Below are 23,258 nucleotides of genomic sequence, written 5' to 3'. Positions count from 1 at the left end.
AAGAAGCAGACTTTGACCGTAGGTTGGACTATTGCCATTGGATATTAGGCATGATACGCGAGGACAGAGATTTTTTATTTAAAATTCTTTGGACCGATGAAGCCACATTTAATAGTGACGGTAGAGTCAACCTGCATAACATGCATTATTTGTCTGCAGAAGTCTGTATTTGTCTCTATTTGTCTGATCCGCATTGGTTGCGTGAAGTTCAGCACCAAGGGCGCTGGAGTTTAAATGTGTGGTGTGGTATACTTGGAGGCAACATTATTGGACCATATTTTTTTGAGCAATCTCTAAATGGCAATGTTTCTTTCGACTTTTTGGTAAATCAATTACCGTTGTTGCTGGAAGATGTGCCACTGGAAGTCCGGCAAAATTTGTTTTTGAAGTTGGATGGTTGTCCAGCACATTTTGCTAGGAATGTGCGAGAGCATATTAATAACATTTTTCAACAGCGGTGGATTGGAAGAGGATGCCTGTTCCCATGGCCTCCGCGATCCCCAGACTTAATCTGTCTTGATTTCTATTTATGGGGGCCGTTAAAGGACATTGTATTTCAGACTCAGCCTACGACTAGAGAAGATATGAAAAACCGCATTCATACCATACCGGGAGCCGAAATTGAAGCTGCAGTTCTATCTACCCATGAGAGGCTTCAGCAATGCATAGAGCGTGATGGTCAGCATTTCGAGCATTTACGGGGGCATTAAAGCCCTTTCTTTTTAAAATCGGTCCTTTATAGGGCCACAACTTACATTATAAAAGAAATTCAAAATAAATTATTTTGTAGTTTTTATAAATATTAAGGGATTTCCATATAAAATTTTCTTTGGCCTAAATTTTAGGTTAGGATGAAGATATTAAGATGCGGTTTTCGCAAGCATATTTAGGCGTCATTAAGCTATTTTTTTGTATAAAAAAATTTATACCATTGCATTTAAGTTTTTTGAGAAAATTAGTCATTTGTGTCAAAAAGCCGAAAAAAGCCCTCTAATGGCGAGATGTAAAACTAAAAAAACATGAAATATAATAATATTCGTAGCTTAATAATAGCTCTTTTCAACTAGCCCAAGTTTGATAAAATCGGCTAAGGCGTTTTTAGTATACAGGGTGTGTTTTAAGCCAACTTTTGAACACCCCCCACCACTTTATTTTTAGAGATACAGCAAAACTATTCAAATAAAAAAGGTTCGGATTAGTCTCTACTTTAATAATCAGCTAATTTTTTGTTAGGTTAATTCAGCAAAATTTACAGAAACATCAGTTTTCTAGATTCAAGATTGCAGTTGCGCCCCCTAGCGGCCATTTTAGAAACTTGAAAATATTTTCCAGGTCATTCTCTTGGCCATTTTAGTAATACATTTTTTTATCGCAAGCTTCTACGATGAATAGTTTCCCAGATACAGTACCTCGCATTCCTATTTGGCCACCCTGTACAACCTTTTTGACAGCTTATCTTTTTGAGTATTCCCAAGATACAGACCCACAAAAATTATTTGTCCTGCATTTTCTATGTCTTTCGAATGAACTTTTCGTTTCTTAAAAATTTCTCCATGTTCTCGCACTTCATCATTCCTCTCAAGTAAATTCACGAGTTTCGCTTTTCCGATCGTGAATGGAGCTGACGTAGTATCGCATCCACTGAATGCATGAGCTAAAAGCACGTGTGGCCTAGCCGCGTTGTACTTGAAACTGCTGGGTCCATACAACCGCTCCGGGACTTTTCCTTTACTAGGCTTCAACAAAAAAGTTTGTTGGTCGACTGTAGCGTTAGCAGTGAGCAAAACCAGCAAGTCAATGTCCTCGCCAACGATAATTGCGCACTCATGCGTAGCAGAATGATCAAGAGCGCTTTGAACAATCGAACTGTCCGCATCCTCTAAAGCCTGCATTGATTCGAACCCTGATTCATTTAGTTTATCCAATAACATGAGAATAAACCGGTCCTTGTTTCGGTCGTTTGACAGAAAGGTTTCTTGTGACACTGATATCTTAGTGCTCTCATGAAAATCAATTTTGGCTGCGATGTGCTTAGTAGAACGACGTTGTCTTTCGTATGATTTCAGGCTGAAGTCTTCACTACCCTGCGGATATCCATCAAAGACGATTGAAGTTCTGTGCTGAGGGTATTTCTTCATAACGTACCTCACGTACTTCTCGCAGATAGCTGCCACGGTTTGGTTTGTATCCCACTTAACCTTATGCAGAAGAAATCCCCAATCAATAGCATAGAATGAATTTGTTTTCTCCTGTATCAGTTGTTTTTCCAATGGTTCGAAACAAAGGTACATAGACGATTTGACACCTTTCAGCATTCCAACTTTGTCGAAAAGCGACATAGGGAATGGAGCGAGTTCGTACTGGAGATACATATCCAATTTCTCTCTATCCGGTTGTGTAATCAACATTCTCGAGAAAAGAGTGAGTGGATCGATCATCATGACTCTGTCCTTCGTTCTGATAGATGAAAACATGTTGGATATTGGCTTAACGGCATTGTTTCGTTTGAAAATCAAAGAACCAAAGCTGTCCATGTTTGCGTTTTCAACCATGCTTTTCAACATTGCGTAACCCTTCTCATGAGCTCGGTAACAGTAAAAAAAGTAAGACATGCATTTTGTAGGTATTTTTGTCCTCTACATTTTTGCAATCCTTGCGATAGTTAAAAAAAAATTGTTTCTCAGTGAAAAAATGAAAAAAGTCATTTTTGATGACTTTGGCGCCCTCGAACTTTTCGAATTTTGGTTCTACAGCTTCGGGCCCATGAAATGAATTGTAGAGCACAAAAAGCTCTACATTTTATGTTCAATAAGTTTTTCTGTATGACTCGCTGTTTAGCTGGAAAATTGATTTGAAAAACTTTTTGAGTTTCCCAAAAAAAGGGGAGACTCTCAATTCCGAGGACTTAAGCTTTTCTTCGGAAATAGAATCGACCCTCAAAAAATTAGCGACTTGCATAGTTTAAAAAAAAAAAAATTACAGATTGACTGTACTATTTAGGTACATTGAAAATAGCTCAGGAGACAGGCTGGATGACGGGCGAGATTTTTCTAAAATGGATGCAACATTTTAGAGAATATTCTAATCCTTCAAAGGCAAATAAACTGTTACTTCTGGTTGATGGTCATGCTAGCCATAAAACTCTAGATGTTACAAGATTTGCTAAAGAAAATGGTATAGAAATGATATGTTTCCCACCTCATTGCACCCACCGGCTGCAACCTTTAGATGTGTGCTTTTTTGGGCCATTAAAAACATTTTATGATCAAGAAGTTACAAAATGGCTAAAATGTCATCCAGGCAGAACTGTTTCTTCATATCAGATTGGCGGGTTATTTGCTGCAGCATATGAAAAAGCAGCTACAAATCAAAATGCTGTAAGTGGGTTTATGAAAACAGGAATATGGCCGCTAAACCCAGATATATTTCCTGATTATCTGTTTAACTCTGCAATGGTCACAGATAGATATCAAGATGGTGATACTCAAGTGGCTAACCATTCATTGAATATAAACAATATTTCAGTTATTCGCCCACAAGACATTTCCCCTCTTCCAAGTTCATCCGGGATACAAGCAAACCCAAGAAAGCGGAAGGCAGAAGGAACCGAAGTGCTTACGAGTACCCCAATATTAGAGGAACTTAAAGCTAGAGAAGCGGAAAAACAAGCTGCTGAATTTCGCAAAGCCGCGAAACGAACCAAAAAAAATTTAACTCATTTTTTGCATGTTTCGCATCATCCCTCGCATGTTTCAAATGAAACATGCGAGTTGTTGAATTATGGATCGAGTTGAAATATGTGAATACGACTTATATGGTTGGTGTTATTTATAGACCTCCCAAGAGCAGAGTGGGGGAGTTTTTGGAGAATTTTGAAAAGAGGTTGGCTGATTTTCAACCAATAGATATAATCTGTGGGGGTGATATTAATTTAAATCTGATGAATTTGGGTGATCAGAACATTTCTAGTTTCTTTGAATATGTTGAGTCTTTAAATTTGCGACAGGTTATTATGGAACCTACCAGAGTTACGGACACGACATCGGCGCTTTAGATATAATTTTGATCCCAGATGGAGAGTCGAGTTTTGAATCTGGTGTTAAAGATGTTGGCATTTCTGATCATTTTCTGACATATTGCAATATTAAAACTAAAAAAAATAAAAAACCTGTATGTTTTCATTCTAGAAATCTTAAGAACATTAATAAAGAATTATTGAGTGAGTTTTTAAATCTTACGCCCTTTCATAATATAATTTATTTACAAACTGTTAATGAAAAGGTTGCGGTTCTAAATAATTTTTTAATTAATATATTTGATGTTTTGGCCCCTGTGGTTCAATTTAAGTTTAAAAAACAAAAACCACCATGGTTAACTTTTACTATTAAAAAAATGATAACCTTAAAAGACACGGCATATAAAAAATACCAAAAGACAAAAACTGATGCAAACTGGAATTCCTACAAACAAATTAAAAATCAAACTAATGTTGCAATTCGTCAAGAGAAGAGACAGTATCTTGGTCATGCGGTCGCCTCTAGTTTTAATAACAAAAAACTTTTTTCGCAAAAGCTTAAAAAACTTAACATTTATTCTAGTAATATAGCCAGCCAAATACCTGAGCATTTAAATATTCCTAACAATATAAATAATCATTTTATTCAAACATCAGTACAAAATAACCCAATAGATGTAGAACTTTTAGAGTTTTACAGAAACAATCAAAAACTTGAGATGCCAACAACTAAATTTAATTTTCGTGTCGTATCCACCGATGTTGTGCGAAAGCATTTGTTTGAAATAAAGTCGCTTGCTACCGGAGCGGATCAAATAAATCTTGATATGTTGCTATTGTGTGTGGATACGATTTGCCGTACATAGTTCATATTGTCAATTCTTGTATTTTAGAAAATTGTTTTCCTGATGTTTGGAAGGTGTCAAAGATTTATCCACTTTTAAAAAAACAAAACATTAATGATTACAATGATCTTAGGCCCATAAGTATATTGCCAGTTTTATCCAAGGTTATGGAGAAGATAATGAATGCTCAGATAAGGGAGTATCTTGATTCCCACAAAATCTTACCAGAGTATTAGTCAGGGTTTAGATCGGGGTTTGGCTGTACAACGGCACTTCTGAAAATTACAGATGATATAATTGAAGCCACTGATCGTGGAAAATCTACTGCACTAGTGCTATTAGACTATAGCAAGGCATTTGATCGAATCAATCACAAACTGCTTTATGCAATTTTGAGCTATGTGGGGTTTGACTATAATGCACTTTCTCTCATTAAAAATTATTTAACAAACCGGAAACAGTTTGTTGAAACCAGCAAAGGTGTATCATCCGAAGGTACACTGGTGTGTGGGGTACCACAAGGCTCTATCCTGGGGCCAATTTTGTTTTGCATTTATACTTGTAACCTTACTAGTTGCCTAAAACATTGCAAAGCTCATTTGTATGCAGATGATACACAACTATATTTTTCATTTTTTCCTGAGCAAAAACAAAGTGCTGCCGGCAAAATGAACGACGATCTGGAACGATTGATTAGTATTTCTATTAAACACAATTTAGTAATAAATGCATCAAAATCAAACTTTTTAATTTTTGGCAAGGATCGGAGAGCACTTAAAGAAGATCTAATTTTAATGGCTTCTGCGGAACAACTTCCGCATTCTGATTGTTCTCGTAATTTGGGGCTTTATATTGACACCAATCTTCGATACAAACAGCATGTAAGTAAATGTATTCAATTAGGCTATGCAAATTTAAAAAGGTTGTTTCCATCTAGGCATTTACAAAATTCGATTCCGAACGGATGTTCATTCCTTAAATTTAAGGCATAGAGGAGTAATCTCTCCGCCGCTGCACACAACATCTTTTTACGAACGATCTTTTTCATTTAACATATATATCGTATATAACCAAATTCCTGAAAGATTTAAAAGATTATCATTAGGCAGATTTAAGTTTTTTTATAAGAAATTTTTACGAGAATAAAATAATTTTTGTAAAACCTGTTAAATTTTTATCGCATTCATTTGGCACTGAGCGTTATTGTGTTGTTATTTATAGTTATTTAGTTATTTAGTAGTTATTTATTATGCTGGTAATGTCAATATACATGTATGGGTGTGGCGTGTGTGTAGAATAGTATAGGATTGTGTTATGAGTAATATAGATAATATGGTATTATTTTGTAAATATGTATATTTATAGATAATTTGGACTTATTATTTTGTTTTTTCTTTTTGAGTTTGTAATTTACTTTACACAGGGGGTTAAACCTGTATCTTTTTAAAATTGTTTTTTAACCTCCTTTTTGCCATTTTTGTAAATAGTTATAATTAAAGATGTTAAATAAATCTGTTAAATAGTATCATGTAAACAGTGGCAAATAAAAGACTTATTATTATTATTATTATTATTATTATTATTATTATTATTATTATTATTATTTAGTTAAAAGCCCTGGAAGTTTAAAAGAAGTTATTCAAATCAAAGAAGTTGCCAAAGAAAGTAAAAACCGCATAACACGTCATAGTAGGCAAGGCTGCCATAGTAGCATCCGAACACTTTGTCCCAATGGACGAAAACTCTGATAATGAAGAGCCGTTTCAAGATGAAGACGACGAAGATGATCCACCCTGCCTATATTGTAACAGTTTGTCCAAGGAAACATGGGTTAGATGTCAATCCTGCTCGAAATGGGCACATTGTGAGTGTGCTGGTATTTCTAAAAGAAGCAAACAATATGTATGTGAACTTTGTTAGTTTTAACTTGTAATGACCTTATGTACCTATGTAAGTTCCTTATGTCATTTTTCCCAAGATTTGCTCGGGTAAAATGACACATTTACATATTTCTTTTTATATTTTTTTCGCCAGGATTATTCATTTATTTTAAAAAAATTAGGTTATATTCTGGTTATAAACCTTTAGTATTATAAATTCCTAATGATTTTGTATGATTACATTAAAAGTATAAAAAATTAATAAGCAAAAATAAAGTGGTATGTCATTTTAGGCCAGTCTCCCCTATAGTTTCTATGCATTATTCCTGAAGCCGAACGTCTCGAACTAACTTTTGACGTCACGCGTCATCAGAGAACCTTCTTAATCACGCATGGAAATATGAATTCCAAAAACGAGTTAGATAGTTTTTAAGTGTAATACCGAATATAACTTAAAAGGCTGACACATGCAAGAACGTAATTACTTGTAAATATAAATAGTTGTAGGTAAATTGTGCATACTGAAGTATTATTTATATAGTATTTTTTTGCGCTTTTCTCTTCGTTGCCTTTAGCATCTGCATTGCGTGTTTTAAAAATAAAAAATCTATCTATCAAACATATAATTTTTAAAGGTGTACCGTGCAAAACCATTTGATTGTAGTGAGTATATTTGGTTGCTTTGTACTGGACAGTCAGAAGTCACTCAACACAACTGATGAACGATTCACGAATGTCCCTTTTAAAACACGCTGTATAATATTTTCGTTCAATGGTAGGTAGTTTGAAATAATACATTACTACCTACTACAACTACTAAAACTATTTTTTCAAATTTGCTTACCAATGAGTGTGGAAAACGATTCTCCGTGTATTTCCGAACTAAAAAGAAATCTCCACTCAACTTGGTATTGTTGCGGGAGATGAGCGTTCATGAAAACAATCTGGTTGAGATCCAAGATGCTAGGATAGGAAGGAATGAGATCGAGACCTCGACAGTATGGCACCAGAGATCGCTCTTTAATACCGTCAGAATCGGTGGCGGATGCCTCATTTTCTGGTGGGTTGGCAGATTGCTGTTTCTCACTTACTAGTGCGGTTGATTTATCCTTTGTATATATTTATTTTAATTATTACTTAATTAATAAAGCGAACTTGTACTTTATTTACCTTATGTGAAATATTATACAAATGCATAAAAACAAACAATAGCAATTGTCCCAACACCGTGCTGCCCTGCAGCCACGATTCTAAAGATCTCCTGGAGATAGGACTTTCCCCTAAAATGTTAAAAGTCAACAAAATTGCCAAAAGCCAAAAAAAACATTAAATTCACCAGATAAATCTCTAGTGAGACTTTCAGCTAGCCGCTGGGAATTCTGAGTGTGAATCTGGCAACCTCTGCTTGCCCAACTTTTGTACTGTTTCGAATTACTTAGCCTCTGAATTTTCATGTAAGAACTTACTATGCTCTCTACATACTTAAAAATTAGAACAGTAATACTTTTCAATTTTATTTAAAGAAATAGTTTTACCTCTTTTACTAAGCTATATGGAATATCCTCCTCTTCAGACTTTCCCAAAGATGTTAACAGAACCTTAACTTTTTCATCCACTGTTCCCCTTGTGCAGAAGACAAATAATTCCGCAAACTTTTCTAGGTCGACAGTTGTCACCTTTTGTTCACCCTTACCAAACAGGTAGTTGTTTATGTACTGAAGAAGACGACCATCCATTTGTGAACCCCATAGTTTCTAAAAATACAGAACCCTTAGTAATTTATAATATTTGTAAGTAGAATTCATTTTTAAAGTGGAGTGACTATAATATAGAGGATTGGTAAGGCAGGAAGACTTTTCTCCACAAATGAAAATGCCAATCTTTTTGCCAAGAGTTATGCATTTCGATGTAAGTTGACAAAAAAACATCACAGCTATGTGTAACAGTCTGATGATGATGAGTGAACTCATTGAAATGCATAACTCTTGACAAAAAGATTGGCATTTTCATTTGTGGAGAAAAGTCTTCCCGCCCTTCCCAATCCGCTAAAGTTAAAATGTATTTGAAGTTGTATGATGATAGAATTGATGGGTATTTGAGCACAAAAACCTTCACGAATGAATGAATATATTACTGACATAATTTACAATATGTTACATAGCTAATTCTAGAATTAATTACATTTGTCTTAATATCTACACTGCACCAAGATATAAATATCTGTATGTGCAGTTATAATCACTACATAGATTTTAAACATTCTAAAATTAGTAGCTAACTTAACTAAAATCAGTAAATGTCTGAAAGAGAAGAAAAAACTGGTTTAAATATATTTAGTATAAAAATACAACTACAATTCAACCAGAAACAGATTTAAATTTTCAACTATAAAATGTAACCATTGTTGCTTAAAAATATTTTTTCTATGTGTGTTCCTAATATTAACAGGCAGCAAGTTGTAAGTAGAACGTAGGGGCTATATAATTAAAGAATCTTAAATTAATATTAGAATTACTGCTTGGCATAACAAGATGTTTATTGACGTTATTTCTAGTTCTATGGGAGTGATTAACTATTGCTGCAGAGGATGGCTTGGCATAAATAAGTAGGCACACATAATAAATATACACAGTTCTAACATTTGGAACATCTTGATAATACAAAAGTGATATGAAGTACCTTTTGTTCTTCTTTAAGATAACTTTAATAATATAGTTTTGAACTATGTTTAGTTGTTTAAGGAAATTGCCATACAGACCACCCCAGATAGGAATTCCATACTTTATTAAGGATTCCACCACCGCATTGTAAACCATTAATAAGATTACACTCTAAGGCATATTTTTACTTAAAATATACCTTAGAGTGTAAATCACAATCAATCAATATAAGCTTTATTGTCATATAAAATCTTGTTGACAAAGCTGGAAAAAAACAACAAAAAAACTCGCAAAAAAATTAAAAAACCATAATATACTAAGAATAGAATAAAACTAGATTTAACATATAATACAAATAAACAAATTACAATATTAAAACTTTAATATTCAAGCATGTTAAAAAAGAACACAGTACATTTAAAATCTCTCTGCTAAAAAGTCTCCTATTTCATAGTAGCCTTTGCAAAAAGCAATCCTTTTACATTTTTTTTAAAAGAGCTTTTTATTATGAATCTCTTTGATATCTACAGGAAGATGATTATACAGCTTTTTATCATTGAAAATAAAAGATTTTTTTATTGATGTACTGTTGGGTATAGGTAAAGTTACATCATTGGCCCTTCTACTGCTATATTCACCTCTCAACTTCCTGGGACACTACCTTAAGAGCATAACAATTTAATGCTAGTTTATTGCTTAGTAGTTTCAAATTTTAATTTATTGTCAATAAATTAATACAATAGAGATACATACTATTGAGGAACACCAATCTGAACTTTAACAGGATCACTTTGTGTTTCATCAATCTTGACCATCTGTATCCTATCACTCAAGTAACTAGAAAACACTTCCAAGGCGATCCCACGTACCCCATTTAGAAGGGGAATATAGGAATTTAGAACATTCAGAAGTCATGAACATTGGCGAGGTCTAGGAAAACGGCTAAACAGTTGGTTCCAGTATCCAGACAATTTGTTATTTTTTTGTAAATACTAGAATTGCATCGGTTGTGCTCAACCCCTCCCGAAAACCAAATTGGTTATCTGATAGAATGTTATTTACATAAAAAAAATTTTGAAGTCTGATTTTTAAGCATTTTTGATTACGCTTATGGGGCGGTAATTATTCACACCTGGATCACCAGATATAAAAACTGGGGTGACTATAGCTGTTTTAAAATAGGATGGTACATGACCTGCTTTAAAGGACAGATTTATTATATGTCTTAAAGGCTCAATAAAATATAAATGAAATTTCTTTATTATTAGAGAACTAATTTTATCAGGACCTGCTGCACAATTGTTCTTAGGAGAGCTGATGTGTTCTATAAGTTCCTTATCATTTACCGGTGCCAAAAACATAGATGACAAAGCACTATACTGGAGCTTAAATTTATCTGTTGGAGTTTCAATTTTACTAAGCATTTTGATACCTACATTACTAAAATATTCATTACAGTAATTAGATGTCATCATTTGTTTTGGGTATATTTTGAACGGTAGAACGGTTTCCGCAATTATTTTAGAAATTGTTTTAAAATTTGTAGGGTTATTATTTATTTTATTTTTAAAGTATTAATGTTTAGTTTTCATAATCAATCTATTCAGAGTATTTCTATAATTTTTATATAAAGTTTCATAGTGTAAATCGTATCTCAAAAGTAGTTTTTTTTTCATTGAGTTCCTTGTTTTTATCGAGTTTATTATGCCATTCGTTATCCATAGTTTTAGTTTTTATTTTCTTTAAAAGTAATTACTTTCTGTTCGGTAGACTTTTATAATATTTGATACAATCTCAGAAAACTTACGTGTAGCCATCTCTACGTCCGCGATATCGGACACACTCCGCCAATCTACTCGCTTAATTAAATTTTCAAAAATATGTAAATTAATGTTTTCAATAATTCTTGTGGCAGTTTTATGGTTAAAGTTATTTAAATTATGTTTTTTGTTTATATTAAGAACTGTGGGATAGTGGTCTGTTATATCAGCTTCCATAATATATGAATCAATATGGTACCTATTCTTTATGTTGTTTTTAATGAACATGTGATCTATGCATGATTCTGAATTCCAGCCCACACGAGTAAAACCATTTACCATGGATTCAAAACCATAAGAATTTACGGTAATATTGGTAATAAGTAAGCGACACATACTTTAAGCGATACATACATTACCATTTATGTCATTTTTCTTTAGAATATCAATGTTAATGTCGCCCAAAAATATCTCTAAGTCATTTATAGGAATATTCTGTAAGTAGTCCTCAAAATCATTTAGAAAGTGTTGGAATGGATGAAGAGGGCCGTATGTGGTATGTACGTGCAAGTTATGCCATAACTAACATTATTAATAGTAAAAGACAGTTTACTGAGAAAAATTCCCGATGTTTGCAATCTTAAATAATTTATTTTAAGGTTATCAGAAACTCTAGTGAAAATAACAAGGCCATCATTTTGACTAAAATTCCCATGGTTATAATGAAATTATCTGCTTAAAAACATAAAGCTTTTAAAAAATTTCTTTACTAGATCTAGCATCTGAAGGCTGATAATAGTAGAAAGTATTACATCAATCTTAAAAATGATGTAAATGTGGCAGAAAAAAGGCATATTATTCTCATGAAATTAACAAGTGTCGAGGACCACATAAAACTAAGCACTTTTGGAAAAAATCTCTAATTGGAAAGTCATAACAATGCACCTGCAGAAATTCCTCCTAATCTAAGGGAGCCAACAAATAATCATTTTCTGGATAGTGTGTCTCAAATACAGATTGATTCATTGATAATTTGGATACATTTCTTAATTGCTCAATCGACGTGGAGCCGTTTCATTTTAAACTAGTCTCTGAAAATGAATTTTATAAAACAATAAACAGTATTAGAAGTAATGCTATAGGGGTAGATGAGATCTCTATAAAAATGTTAAAAGCTTGCATTCCTATTTGCCTAAAACCTCTAGTGAACATTATTAATAATTCTTTATCCTCTGGGTGTGTCCCTGACAGCTGGAAAAAAACCCTTGTTACTCCAGTACCTAAAGTGAACAATCCAACCAATATTAATCAACTAAGACCAATTAGTATTTTGCCAACTTTATCTAAACTAATTGAGAAAATTATAAAACGTCAATTGTTGGATTATTTATTAAGCAGAAACATTATCCCAAAATTTTAGTCTGGCTTTAGACCAAATTATAGCTGTACCACAGCTCTTCTAAAGATAACAACATATCTCTGGATAATGGACAATGTTGTCCCTCTATTTTGATAGATTTTTTGGTAAATCTATTGTCAGTGTTGGGACCACTTCTCTTTATAATATTTGTGGCTGACTTAATTCATAAAGTAATTTACTGCAGGTATCACAAGTATGCAGATGATGATGCAAATTTATCTGCCATCATTGGTTAGTTGCCTGCCTGAAGCCTTAAATTTAATTAATGCTAACTTAAAGAGGATCTCTGATTGGGCTGACAAAAACTCACTTTTTATTAATTCTGCTAAAACACAGGCAATTCTGTTCTCAAGAAATGAAAGTACCTTGTATAATGGAGCACCAAGTAAATTAAATTTAAATGGTGTTGAATTGGAATGGGTAGATCAAGTAAAAAACCTGAGCCTTTGTATGGGTAATCAAATGTCATTTAATGTGCATGTAAATAAGATTTGTCAACAGTCATATTATAAGTTAAAGTCATTATATGAATTTAAGGATATTTTGCCTGCTAGTACAAAAAAATCCTTACAGAGAGTTTAGTGCCTAGTGTTGCTGGATATTTAAATATTGTATATGGTCCTTTTTTAACTGAACACAATAAATATAAAATCCAGAAAATTCAAAATTCCTCTGTAAGATTTACTAGAAATTTTCCTCGGAGGGTTCATGTGAGCGAGGGTTCATGTAAAGCAGGTCTATACTGCCGTGGTTATTAAAAAGAGCGAATGTTACAATTTTTCGATTTTTGACTTTTTTATATTTTTAAAATCTACATCAATAAAGGATAATTTTTTTGTATTTTTTTTATTTTTTAAAAAAATTTTTATGTGAAAAAAATAAATGTAAAAAAAAGCGAATGTTACTTACTACCCATTTTTAGCCCATAAACTCAAGAAAGAACAGCGAACGTAACAAAATTTGGCGAATGTCTGACTTTAAAAGATCTAATGTTTAGATAAAAGAGCGAATGTAACAAAAAATTGCACTTTCGCTGTTTTTCTTTAACATTATACCACCCGGAAATGAGACATTCGCTTAACACCTTTAATACGAAAAGGATGTTTTTTTTATATTCAGTTTGTGTTAAAGTGATTTTTTTAATAATTTAGTTTACAAAATGGCAAAAAGGGTGAGTACCATTTATTATATTTAGTAAAAATATTGTTATAGTTATTTTATTTTCCTACCGGCGAGTTTTGACCTGTCCAGGTTTGTTCCTAATAATTAGACAGCTCCTGGTGGCTTTGGTATAGAAGATGGAAAAAAAGTTTAAATGCAAAAGTTATAAAGTTTTTCCTAAACCGTCCGAATATGTACTAAAATATTGTCCGGGTGTCCAGAAATTGCTGGACACACCCAAAACATTTAAATTTTAAATGGGACACACTGCATATTATTATTTTTTTAGATTCTACACAAAATTTCATGATTTTTATTGTATTACATGTTTTACTTTACATTATTATTGTTGTTAATATACAGGGTGTTCAAAATTGCACTTTTTATTACTTTAAGAGGCTCTAGAGCTATTTCTGTTAAAGATAGAGAAAAGCGGATTTCACTTTCCTATAGGGTTGCCACGAGACGAGACGAGACGAGATTAAGAATTGTCTCGTCTCGTCTCGAAAGTTCGAGACAAATATTTTTCGAGACGAGACGAGACAAGCTTATGTCTCGTCGAGACAAGACCTTATCTCGTCTCGTCTCGTCTCGTTTTGTCTCGAAAAGTTCTGATACCTATGTAAAAGCCCAGGATAAAACTTAAAAATTTTTATAGACCCCAATAAACAATAAACATATTATAGGTAGTTAAGTATGAAAGTTAAAAAAAATCATATTCGATTTTTAAATTAATTGGGCAGGCAGGCATGTTGGGAAAGATTTTTTTAAGATTTAATAAAATATTTATATGAGCACCCCATTAAAGTCATGCAAAACGCATTTTCCAACAATCTATAGTAAGCAATAATATAAAGCAGTCATAGTGTTTTTATAAAAGCGGCAATAGCAGAATATTGAAAATAATAATTTATATGCATTTAAGCTACAGTTGTCAACATACCTATTAACAGCAGAAAAATATCAATAAAATATTAGAAAGGTAGGTATTAAATTATTAAATAATGTTATTTTTAATAAATTTAATATTGATTTGTTATTCGTTAAGAAAAAGTTATGTTATGGTTGTCACAGAACTAAGTATTAAAAAAAACTATTAGTTACAATATTTAATATTTGGTCATTATATGCAGCCATAAACATATTACCCTTTTTTCCCTAGATTTTCAAGTACTCATCAAGTATATTTTACCCAAGAAGGTTGTTTTTATCATTGCCATATGTTACACGCCATATGAAAAAAGCTGGCTTAGTTGTTACGAAACAACGGAATAGACTCAATACAGAATCGGCTCGTTCATTGCTTAAATTCATGGTACAGTTATAAATTAAAAGATAAACTAAATATTGACTACTGAAACTTAGCTTTTTATTGGGTATTTATTTATGCCTTTTGGTATTTATTAGCAATTTGATCTAAACATTTTACGTACATAAATAAATTTGAACTAAATGTCTATTCTAATTAAGTTTATACTTATATCTTACTTGTCATGTTATATTGTTTTTTAAATGTATTTATTTGTTGTTGCTGTTTATAAAATATATTTATTTAACGTAAACTTAATTTGTTCTCGTATTTTTAATATTTAAGTTTCAGAATTTATATTATTTCTTTATAAAGAGTGCAATGTAATAACTATAATGTACCTATTAAAATATTAAACATAAATTTGTGTATTTGTTTGGCTCTATATTTTTTTATTCTAAAATTTATAATTTATTATATTTACTTTATTCCATAATTAAGTAAGTAATTTATTATAAAGGGTATACACAGCCTTTGAAGCATGGCTTAGAAGGTTATATAGGAATACTTATTTTAACACAAAAATTCCAATAATCGTATCGAACATATTACCTGTAGACGTCGACATTTTTCATAGACTTTTTTAACAGATGACAAAGTATCATTCGATTTTGTTTGTTCGAGACGAAAGATAGGTATTAAAAAACATAATATGTATGTGAATATATTATTAAATAGGAGCCTCTTCAAATAATAATTATAAAGCAAATTGCAAAATGTTGCAAAACCAAAACTCTAGGGACAAATCGACATGTTATGAATGCAGTTAAGTCCAGTGCAACGATATATTAGAATGGTCGCCCGTCAAAATACCAGCATTTTACTTCTCAAACAATGTAAATACAAGGTGGATGACATTGTTTGGCAGGTGGAATGCTGGTGTTTTGACGGGTGACCATTCTAATATATCGTTGCACTGGACTTTACCATTTTTCGGAGGATTTCGATAGAGTTTTTCAGTTTTGTAACAGTAACGCAACTGTTCCGTCCGGTGAATGCAGGTAATATTCTTAAATTGTTGGTAAATTCAAAAAATATGGTGTTTGTTTAAAATAAGAAAGCCCACCGTTTTATGACACACCTTGTATAAAAACGTTAAGTTGAAAAAAAATGCGCAGCTAAAATAAAAACAGACGTGACTGGTCCAAGAGATTTAAATAAACATATCCCTAAATTCTAAGGATATTTTTTCCAATCTACACACCACCTGTTACGCAAATCGTAAGCCCATTAGTATAATAATGGGAAATTAAAAAAATAATCAAAACCTATTCCGTGATTTTAATGACAATTTTACCAATTATTGTTGGAAGCATTTTACATATATCGAGACGTCTCGTCTCGTCTCGTCTCGCCTTGTCTCGAACATTTTTATCTCGTCTCGTCTCGTCTCGAAATTCGAGACAAAATACTTTCGAGATGAGATAAAATGGCTTCGAGACGAGACGAGACGAGACATCTCGTGTCTCGTGTCTTGCGGCATCCCTACTTTCCTATATTAATTTTTTAATACTTTTAATTTGATGATAGATGTCAAATATGACACCTGTCAAAAAATATGTCACAAATTTTGACATGCTTCATCATATTTGATATGTATCTCAAATTAAAGGTCTTGAAAAGTTAAGACGAAAAAGTGAAATCCGTTTTTCCCTATCTTTAATAGAATTGGCTCTAGAGCCTCTAAAAGTAATGAAAAGTGTAAATTTGAACACCCTGTACATTAGAAACAATTATAATATAAAGTATGACACATGATACATTAAAGTTTTTGGTATTTTGCGTAGAATCCAATAAGGTAATAATATACAAAATTAAAAATAAATTTATATTTAACTTTTTTTTGCTTTTATTTTAGATTTCAATTCCATCTGGCAGTAAAAGATCCTTAGCCATTTTGGAAATGGTACGAGTGAAAAACCAAGCTAACAACCCCAATGTTGCTGGCCAAAAATCATTCATCAAAACAAATCAAAACTTTTCGATTCGAGATCAGTCTACGGAAAATGATATGAACATGCAAAATGTATCATCTCTGGACCATTTTGATCAATCCCTCATGAAGGATATGCCTGACGAACTTCTCGACACATCTTTAAATAATCTAAATACTTCAATTTTTGATAAAAGTGACAGTTTTGAAAAAGAAACTAACTGCAGAAGCTTTTTTAATAAGGGTATAAATATTATTACAAATTAATATTAATATACAATCATATTATTACATTAATTATATTAAATTACAGACCAAGATCAATACCACGACCGAGACCACCGAACAATCAGCTCCAATCAGTCCAACAACTGCTCCGACCGCAAAACTCCAGACTACAATTTAACCACCTTAAGTACGGTCAAAAATAACTTCAAAAAAAATTTCAGCAGCACTGATGAGAGAACTACAACAGATGATGGTTTGTTAATAAATCAGGAAAGAAACGTCGAATACTACTATAATAATAAATCCGAAAATATCCCTGAAAACAACTTAACAGATGAAGATTCTTCTTTCTTAGACCCTGAAAACACATCTGAATATGACCCTGAAAATAACTTAAGTGATGAAGATTCTTCTCTTTCTGAAACCGATTTCTTTGCCATTAAACCAGGGACAAGGAAGAGAAAAATGTATTTACATTCAAAAGAGGAAAAGGACAAAATTTAAAAAACCCAAGAAAATCAGTTATATAAAGTTCAAGAGTCATGTAAATGTCGAAACAAATGCTTAGATAAAATACCTCAAGACAAGCATATTAAAATAAATACGAAATTTTGGAATTTGGATTATGAGGGTCGAAAAACTTTTGTGAACATGACCTGCGAAACGGTCAAAATAAAAAGAAGAAGAAAATCAACCGGACAGACATCCAGGAGAGAAAACACACACCAATATTTTTTTAAAAACAATGAAAAAGTGCTTGTCAAGGTTTGCCAAAATTTCTACTTTGGAACTTTGGGATTTAAAGGAAATAATGGTTCTTTGCACAAGTTCTTATCTCCCCCTCAGGACAAAAGAGGAACACACAACAACCATAAGAAAACAGTAAATGTTGATCAAATAAAAGAACACATAATGTCCTTTTGTCCTACGATTTCACATTATCGTAGGGAGCATGCTCCAAACAAAATTTTTACTAAAAAAAACTTACCGAGCGATTTAAGCATCACAGCTATGCATAAAAGGTTTACAGCAATTTATGGATCCAACCCAGGCAGCTACCCTACCTATCGACATATTGTGACTAACGTACTGAACATATCGTTTACACATCTTGGTCATGAGGAATGTGAAATGTGTGCTGAGAACAAAATACACAAAAAAACACATTCTAATGAAGAATCTCCTGATTGTGCAAATTGCCAGAAATACGCAGTTTATATTAAAAACGCATCTCAAGCGCGACAATTATATAAGGAAAGCAAAATAAGCGCAAATAAAGAAAACGAGTTACATGTTGCTGTTGATTTGCAGAAGGTTATCATGCTTCCGAGGCTGGATATGTACAAAGAAGTAATTTTTACACCTCGATTAATCGCTTTTCATGAGAGCTTTGTACCTGTGGGAAAATTTTTTCAAAATAAACCTCCCTTCGCTACGGTTTGGCGTGAGGCCGTCTCAGGTCGCAAAAAGGAGGATATAATCAGCACCTACAATGCCTTTTTTACCGAATATGGCAGAGATTATAAGAACATTGTTATATGGTGTGATAACTGCCAGTCACAGAACAAAAACTGGTGTCTGTTTTCCTATCTAATCTATTTAATTAATAGTACCGAGATAAATGCTGAGACCATATCTTTTTGGTATTTTGAAAAGGGTCATACTTTTATGGCTGCGGATGCTTTTCACCATCTGGTTGAAAAAAAAACTAAGAGAAAAAAAGTATGTATACGATTTTAAAGATTTTTGCGATTGTGTTCAATTTGCATCGAAGACGCAACCTGTACTTAAAACAATGACTCACAATGATTTTAGGAAATGGCCGGTCCATATTTCCAATTACCAAATACAAAAAATGAATAAAAACAACGCTCAAATTTTAATAAAGGATATGAAAGTGGTTACAGTAAAAAGAGGGTCCAAAAATTTGTTTTTTAAAATAAGTTATAATGATGGTAATGAAGAATCACTGATGTGCCTTGCAAAAAAATTACAACCTCAAAATGTTGTAATTACTAAGCCTCCAGCCTCTGAAAACGATAAGGGTATATTTTTTGATCGAAAGGAGAAACTAAATAAAAATTTATTTAAATTAATGCACGAACACAAACGCGCATTTTGGCTCAATTTGCCAGTCCATAATCAAGTTCACGATTATATTATTGAAAGTGATGACGAATAAATACTAGAGATAATGTTTGCTTATATTTTAGGTTAAGTAACCAAAGTTTTTAAGTTTATATACATACTATGTACTCACATGTTTAAAATAATTACAGTTAGTAATTATCTTAAAATGTAGTTTTTGTTATTTCTTTTTATGTGACATACTAGTTAAATATACATTAATGTTTGTTTTTTTTTCTAAATATATACATGTTTTGTATTTTTCTATGTTAATTTTATTAGCAAAAATATTTGTTAAATATTATTAAAAGTTAAAACTTTCCTTTTTTTGGGTTTTTATTCCGTTAATGCATACTAATTTAAAATTAATAAATTTAATACTAAACATTCATTTTTTTTTCTTAAAACGGTGAAATTAATTCCACCAATATCCTGTTTAATAAATAGGGCGAATGTGCTTTGCATTGTAATTTACATTCGCTCTTTTTGCTAAGAACATTGGCTTAAATATAAAAACGAGGAAACATTCGCTTTGCTTTTTTTGATATTATTATTTAAATATAGGAGTTAATTAACTTTTATTTAAACAAAGGGTAAGATACGTTTGTAACATAATTTGTAACATTCGCTCTTTTTAATAACCATGGCAGTATAGTCTTAATATGGCCCAAAGAAGATTTTTGGGTATAAGCTGCACTGTATATAAATTACTTAATTTTCATGAACCAGAATATCTGTCAGAATTCCTTATTCAAAGGGGAGATACACATAATGTAAATATTCACTAAAGAAGCACATTGGCATTCCCCCAGCATAAGACTGAATTTCTGGAAATTTGTTTCGTATATACTTTTGCCTGTATTTACAATGGCCTACCTGCAGAAATTAAAGATTTAGGCATGGCCTCTAAGTCAAGTTAATTAAAAAAATTTTTGGAGACTGCTGATATCTTAATAATGGTGTAACTTTGATTCTGGGATGGTACTCTGAATCATTTTTAAGTTTGTATAAGTTTTTATTTTTATTTTTAAGAAAATTGTACTATGTCCTTTTATTATTTATTGTGGTGGTTATTAAAAAATGCCTAGCAGTACTTGTATGAATATAGAATAGATGTAATTTATTTGTTGCATTCAATAAAGATTATTTGATTTGATTTCAATATTTTACCTGAATAATAAAAAAGCCTTTATCTATAATTGTAAGAGATATATTAGTAGGAATTTGGAAAAATGTTTAATGTTATTCTGAATCGGTTTATTTAGTAATTGAGATAACTGTAAAAAAGTAATTTATTAATTACTTTTTTTACATCTTGAATTGTTAATTAATTACTTTTAAGGTAATTAATTAATTTTTTTTTACAGTTATCTTAATTACCTAATCATTAGATTGTTCTGTTAGCTTGAGTATAAATTGAATTTATGTTAACATGACTTTTAGTTTTCTAGGTGCCAAACAAGAAAAAAATAGTGAACATTGTAAACTTATTAATCAGTTTATCATCTGGCTGTCACACAAATTTAGTAATATATTGAGTATTGAGAGTACTACATAAATAATATTTGGTTTTAGATGGGAAAATATTTTTTAGGTGGTATAAGTTTTTTCAATGCATGCTATTTTTTTTATAAATATGTTTCAAATGAGAGGGTTTTGAGAGTTTTTGAATTTTAAATTTGATTAGAATTTGTAGGTTTTTAAAACTGTTTTTCAATAATAACTGTTGTGGTACTTGTCCATTTGTTGTATTGTATTTAAGTTTAGAAAGTCAATTTTATTTAGTTTATGCATTTTAAATTTTAGTATGTTATGTACCTATGTAACTTTTATATTTTATGTGTGTAAACATTAATAATTTAAATTTGATAAGTATTTTAAATCTACTTACCGTGAGTTCATCCTCTTTAATTTTTTCTGAATTCCTACTTGCTAGTTTAAAAGAATTGCTGACAATAAGTTGTTCATCTTTTGATAAAAAAGAACACTTGGCAGCCAACTTCTTGCTGCTGTTTACACCCATAGCTCAAACCAGTCTGCTTACCAACACATTTCCTGAAAACTAAAATCTAGCTTGTATTACAAGTGGGAGCTTGTTTCTAAATTTAAACCTATGAAAAATGTTATGAGAAAACAATAGCAACTTTTAGTGTAGTATGCTGAACATCAATAAAAATGAAGGTAAACAAGATACACATAAAAATTAACCATCATGATAATCGGTGATTATCGTAAAACGTCCGAATTAAACGCGTCTCGCATTACATTCTAAAAATAAATAAGAAATTATGAATCGATACCTACATTATTTAGGTTATACGGCCAAATTAACAGATTATTTACAGTCAACTTGCGCTAAATTTGTTTAAACCAAATGTGATACGTCACTATCTCGACGGTTAAACTGTGATTTAATATTCGCCGATTTCTTACAATTACCTAATCACGTACTTATCGGCTTCGAGTGATAATAATTAGCATCATACAATCAAAAAAGAAAATCTTGTTTATTGTTTTAGTAAAATTCGGCCTTTTTTTGAATTTTTGACGTGTGGGCGTGAATGATGAACAGCTGATTTTGACAAAACTAAAGGTCTGTTATCGTCGAGCGATAGCAAGTCGACACCCGTTGACGTGCAGCCATATGAACCACTTAAGGCCCGGTTGTACAGGGTGGCCAAATAAGCGAGGTAAGCGGCTGTATCTCAGGATTGTACATCTGGCAACAATGGATTTTTTTTTATTATTATAAAAGTGACCATGGGAAAATTCTGTAAATTATTTTTAAGTTCCGTATTTCACCGCAAGAGGGCACAACTAAAAATGAAATAAAAGAAACGTCTTTTTCTCCGAAAACTTAAATATTAACTTATACTTTTGATATTATTTTTAGTAAGCCTAGATAATTTGCTATAATTTTGGTTTATGAATTATTGACGTACGAACGATAGTAGGGGTGGGGGAAGCTATTGAAAGTGGAATCATTAAAATCGGTGTAAATTCTAAACCACTTATTCGATTTGAGCAATTCAAAATTTATTTGCAAGATAAATATAGCTGCTTTAAAAGTCTGATTTCATCACTACCCTGTAGTTCCTAATAAAACCGCCAGAGGGCACAATTTTCCAGTTTTTTTTATTTGGCTCCAAAAATTCAAATTAAATGGTATATTTTTGACATCCTATTTAAAAAGTAAATAAAATTTGCAAAAGTACTGTGAAAACCGCACGATGATATCTTGGCTCGTTTTAAAGTTATAGCGAATTAAAGTTTTTTACGCACCGAGCCTAAACATACGTACCGCCATCTAGTGTCTCGCCTAAAAATCTCTATATCTATGAAAAATCTTTATCTTTTAAAAAATCTCTATCTCTATTATAATTAGTATTACCACAACTAGGATACCATGATGTTGTCATAATTAATAAATTATGAAAGTAATAATTGATTGATAAATTATAAATTAATAATACCTATGTATCACAGAGTGACTGGAAGTTTATGTGACTTTCTTAAGGCGAATAATTTTATTAACGAATTTCTTTTTATATGTAAATTATGGTCCTGAAAAGAACCGATTTTAAACCCAAACATATTTGGTATTTAATGCCTCGATAGGTGTTCAAACTGTTTTCTTTCCATCACATTCCAAACAAGCTTCCAACCTTCTTTGGGTGGATAAAACTGCTGTTTCGATTTCAGCAGCTGATATTTCATTTATCACCACGGATTCTGTTTTCCATATCCTGTCTTGTTGTAGGTCGAGTTTGGTACACAATATGTTTTAAACGACCCCATAAGTAAAAGTCTAGGCATGTTAAATCGGGTGACCTGGCCGGCCAAGGATATAGACCCGCCCTTCCGATCCAGCGCCCTTGAAAGTAATTATTTATATGATGCCGCACCAAACGGGAAAATGT

At 31.9% G+C, this 23,258-nt stretch overlaps 1 protein-coding gene across 1 annotated transcript in view; it reads right to left on the bottom strand.

The window, feature by feature from the left end:
- Positions 1–21,919, bottom strand: part of LOC126736815 (MTOR-associated protein MEAK7) — a 41,893-nt gene extending 19,974 nt beyond the window's left edge. Inside the window, exons 1-6 of the mRNA XM_050441372.1 lie at positions 21,643–21,919; positions 21,230–21,400; positions 8,276–8,494; positions 8,077–8,221; positions 7,911–8,020; positions 7,585–7,849 (exon numbers count right to left, since the gene is read on the bottom strand). Coding sequence (XP_050297329.1) covers positions 7,585–7,849; positions 7,911–8,020; positions 8,077–8,221; positions 8,276–8,494; positions 21,230–21,361 — 871 coding nt within the window. The 5' untranslated portion in view covers positions 21,362–21,400; positions 21,643–21,919. The remainder of the gene's footprint in view (positions 1–7,584; positions 7,850–7,910; positions 8,021–8,076; positions 8,222–8,275; positions 8,495–21,229; positions 21,401–21,642) is intronic.
- Positions 21,920–23,258: the final 1,339 nt, after the last annotated feature.

This window comes from Anthonomus grandis, chromosome 5, assembly GCF_022605725.1.
Source record: "Anthonomus grandis grandis chromosome 5, icAntGran1.3, whole genome shotgun sequence".
In the NCBI taxonomy this organism is placed as follows: domain Eukaryota; kingdom Metazoa; phylum Arthropoda; class Insecta; order Coleoptera; family Curculionidae; genus Anthonomus; species Anthonomus grandis.
Note: the sequence above shows the minus strand (reverse complement) of the source record. Positions and strands in the feature narration are given on the sequence as shown.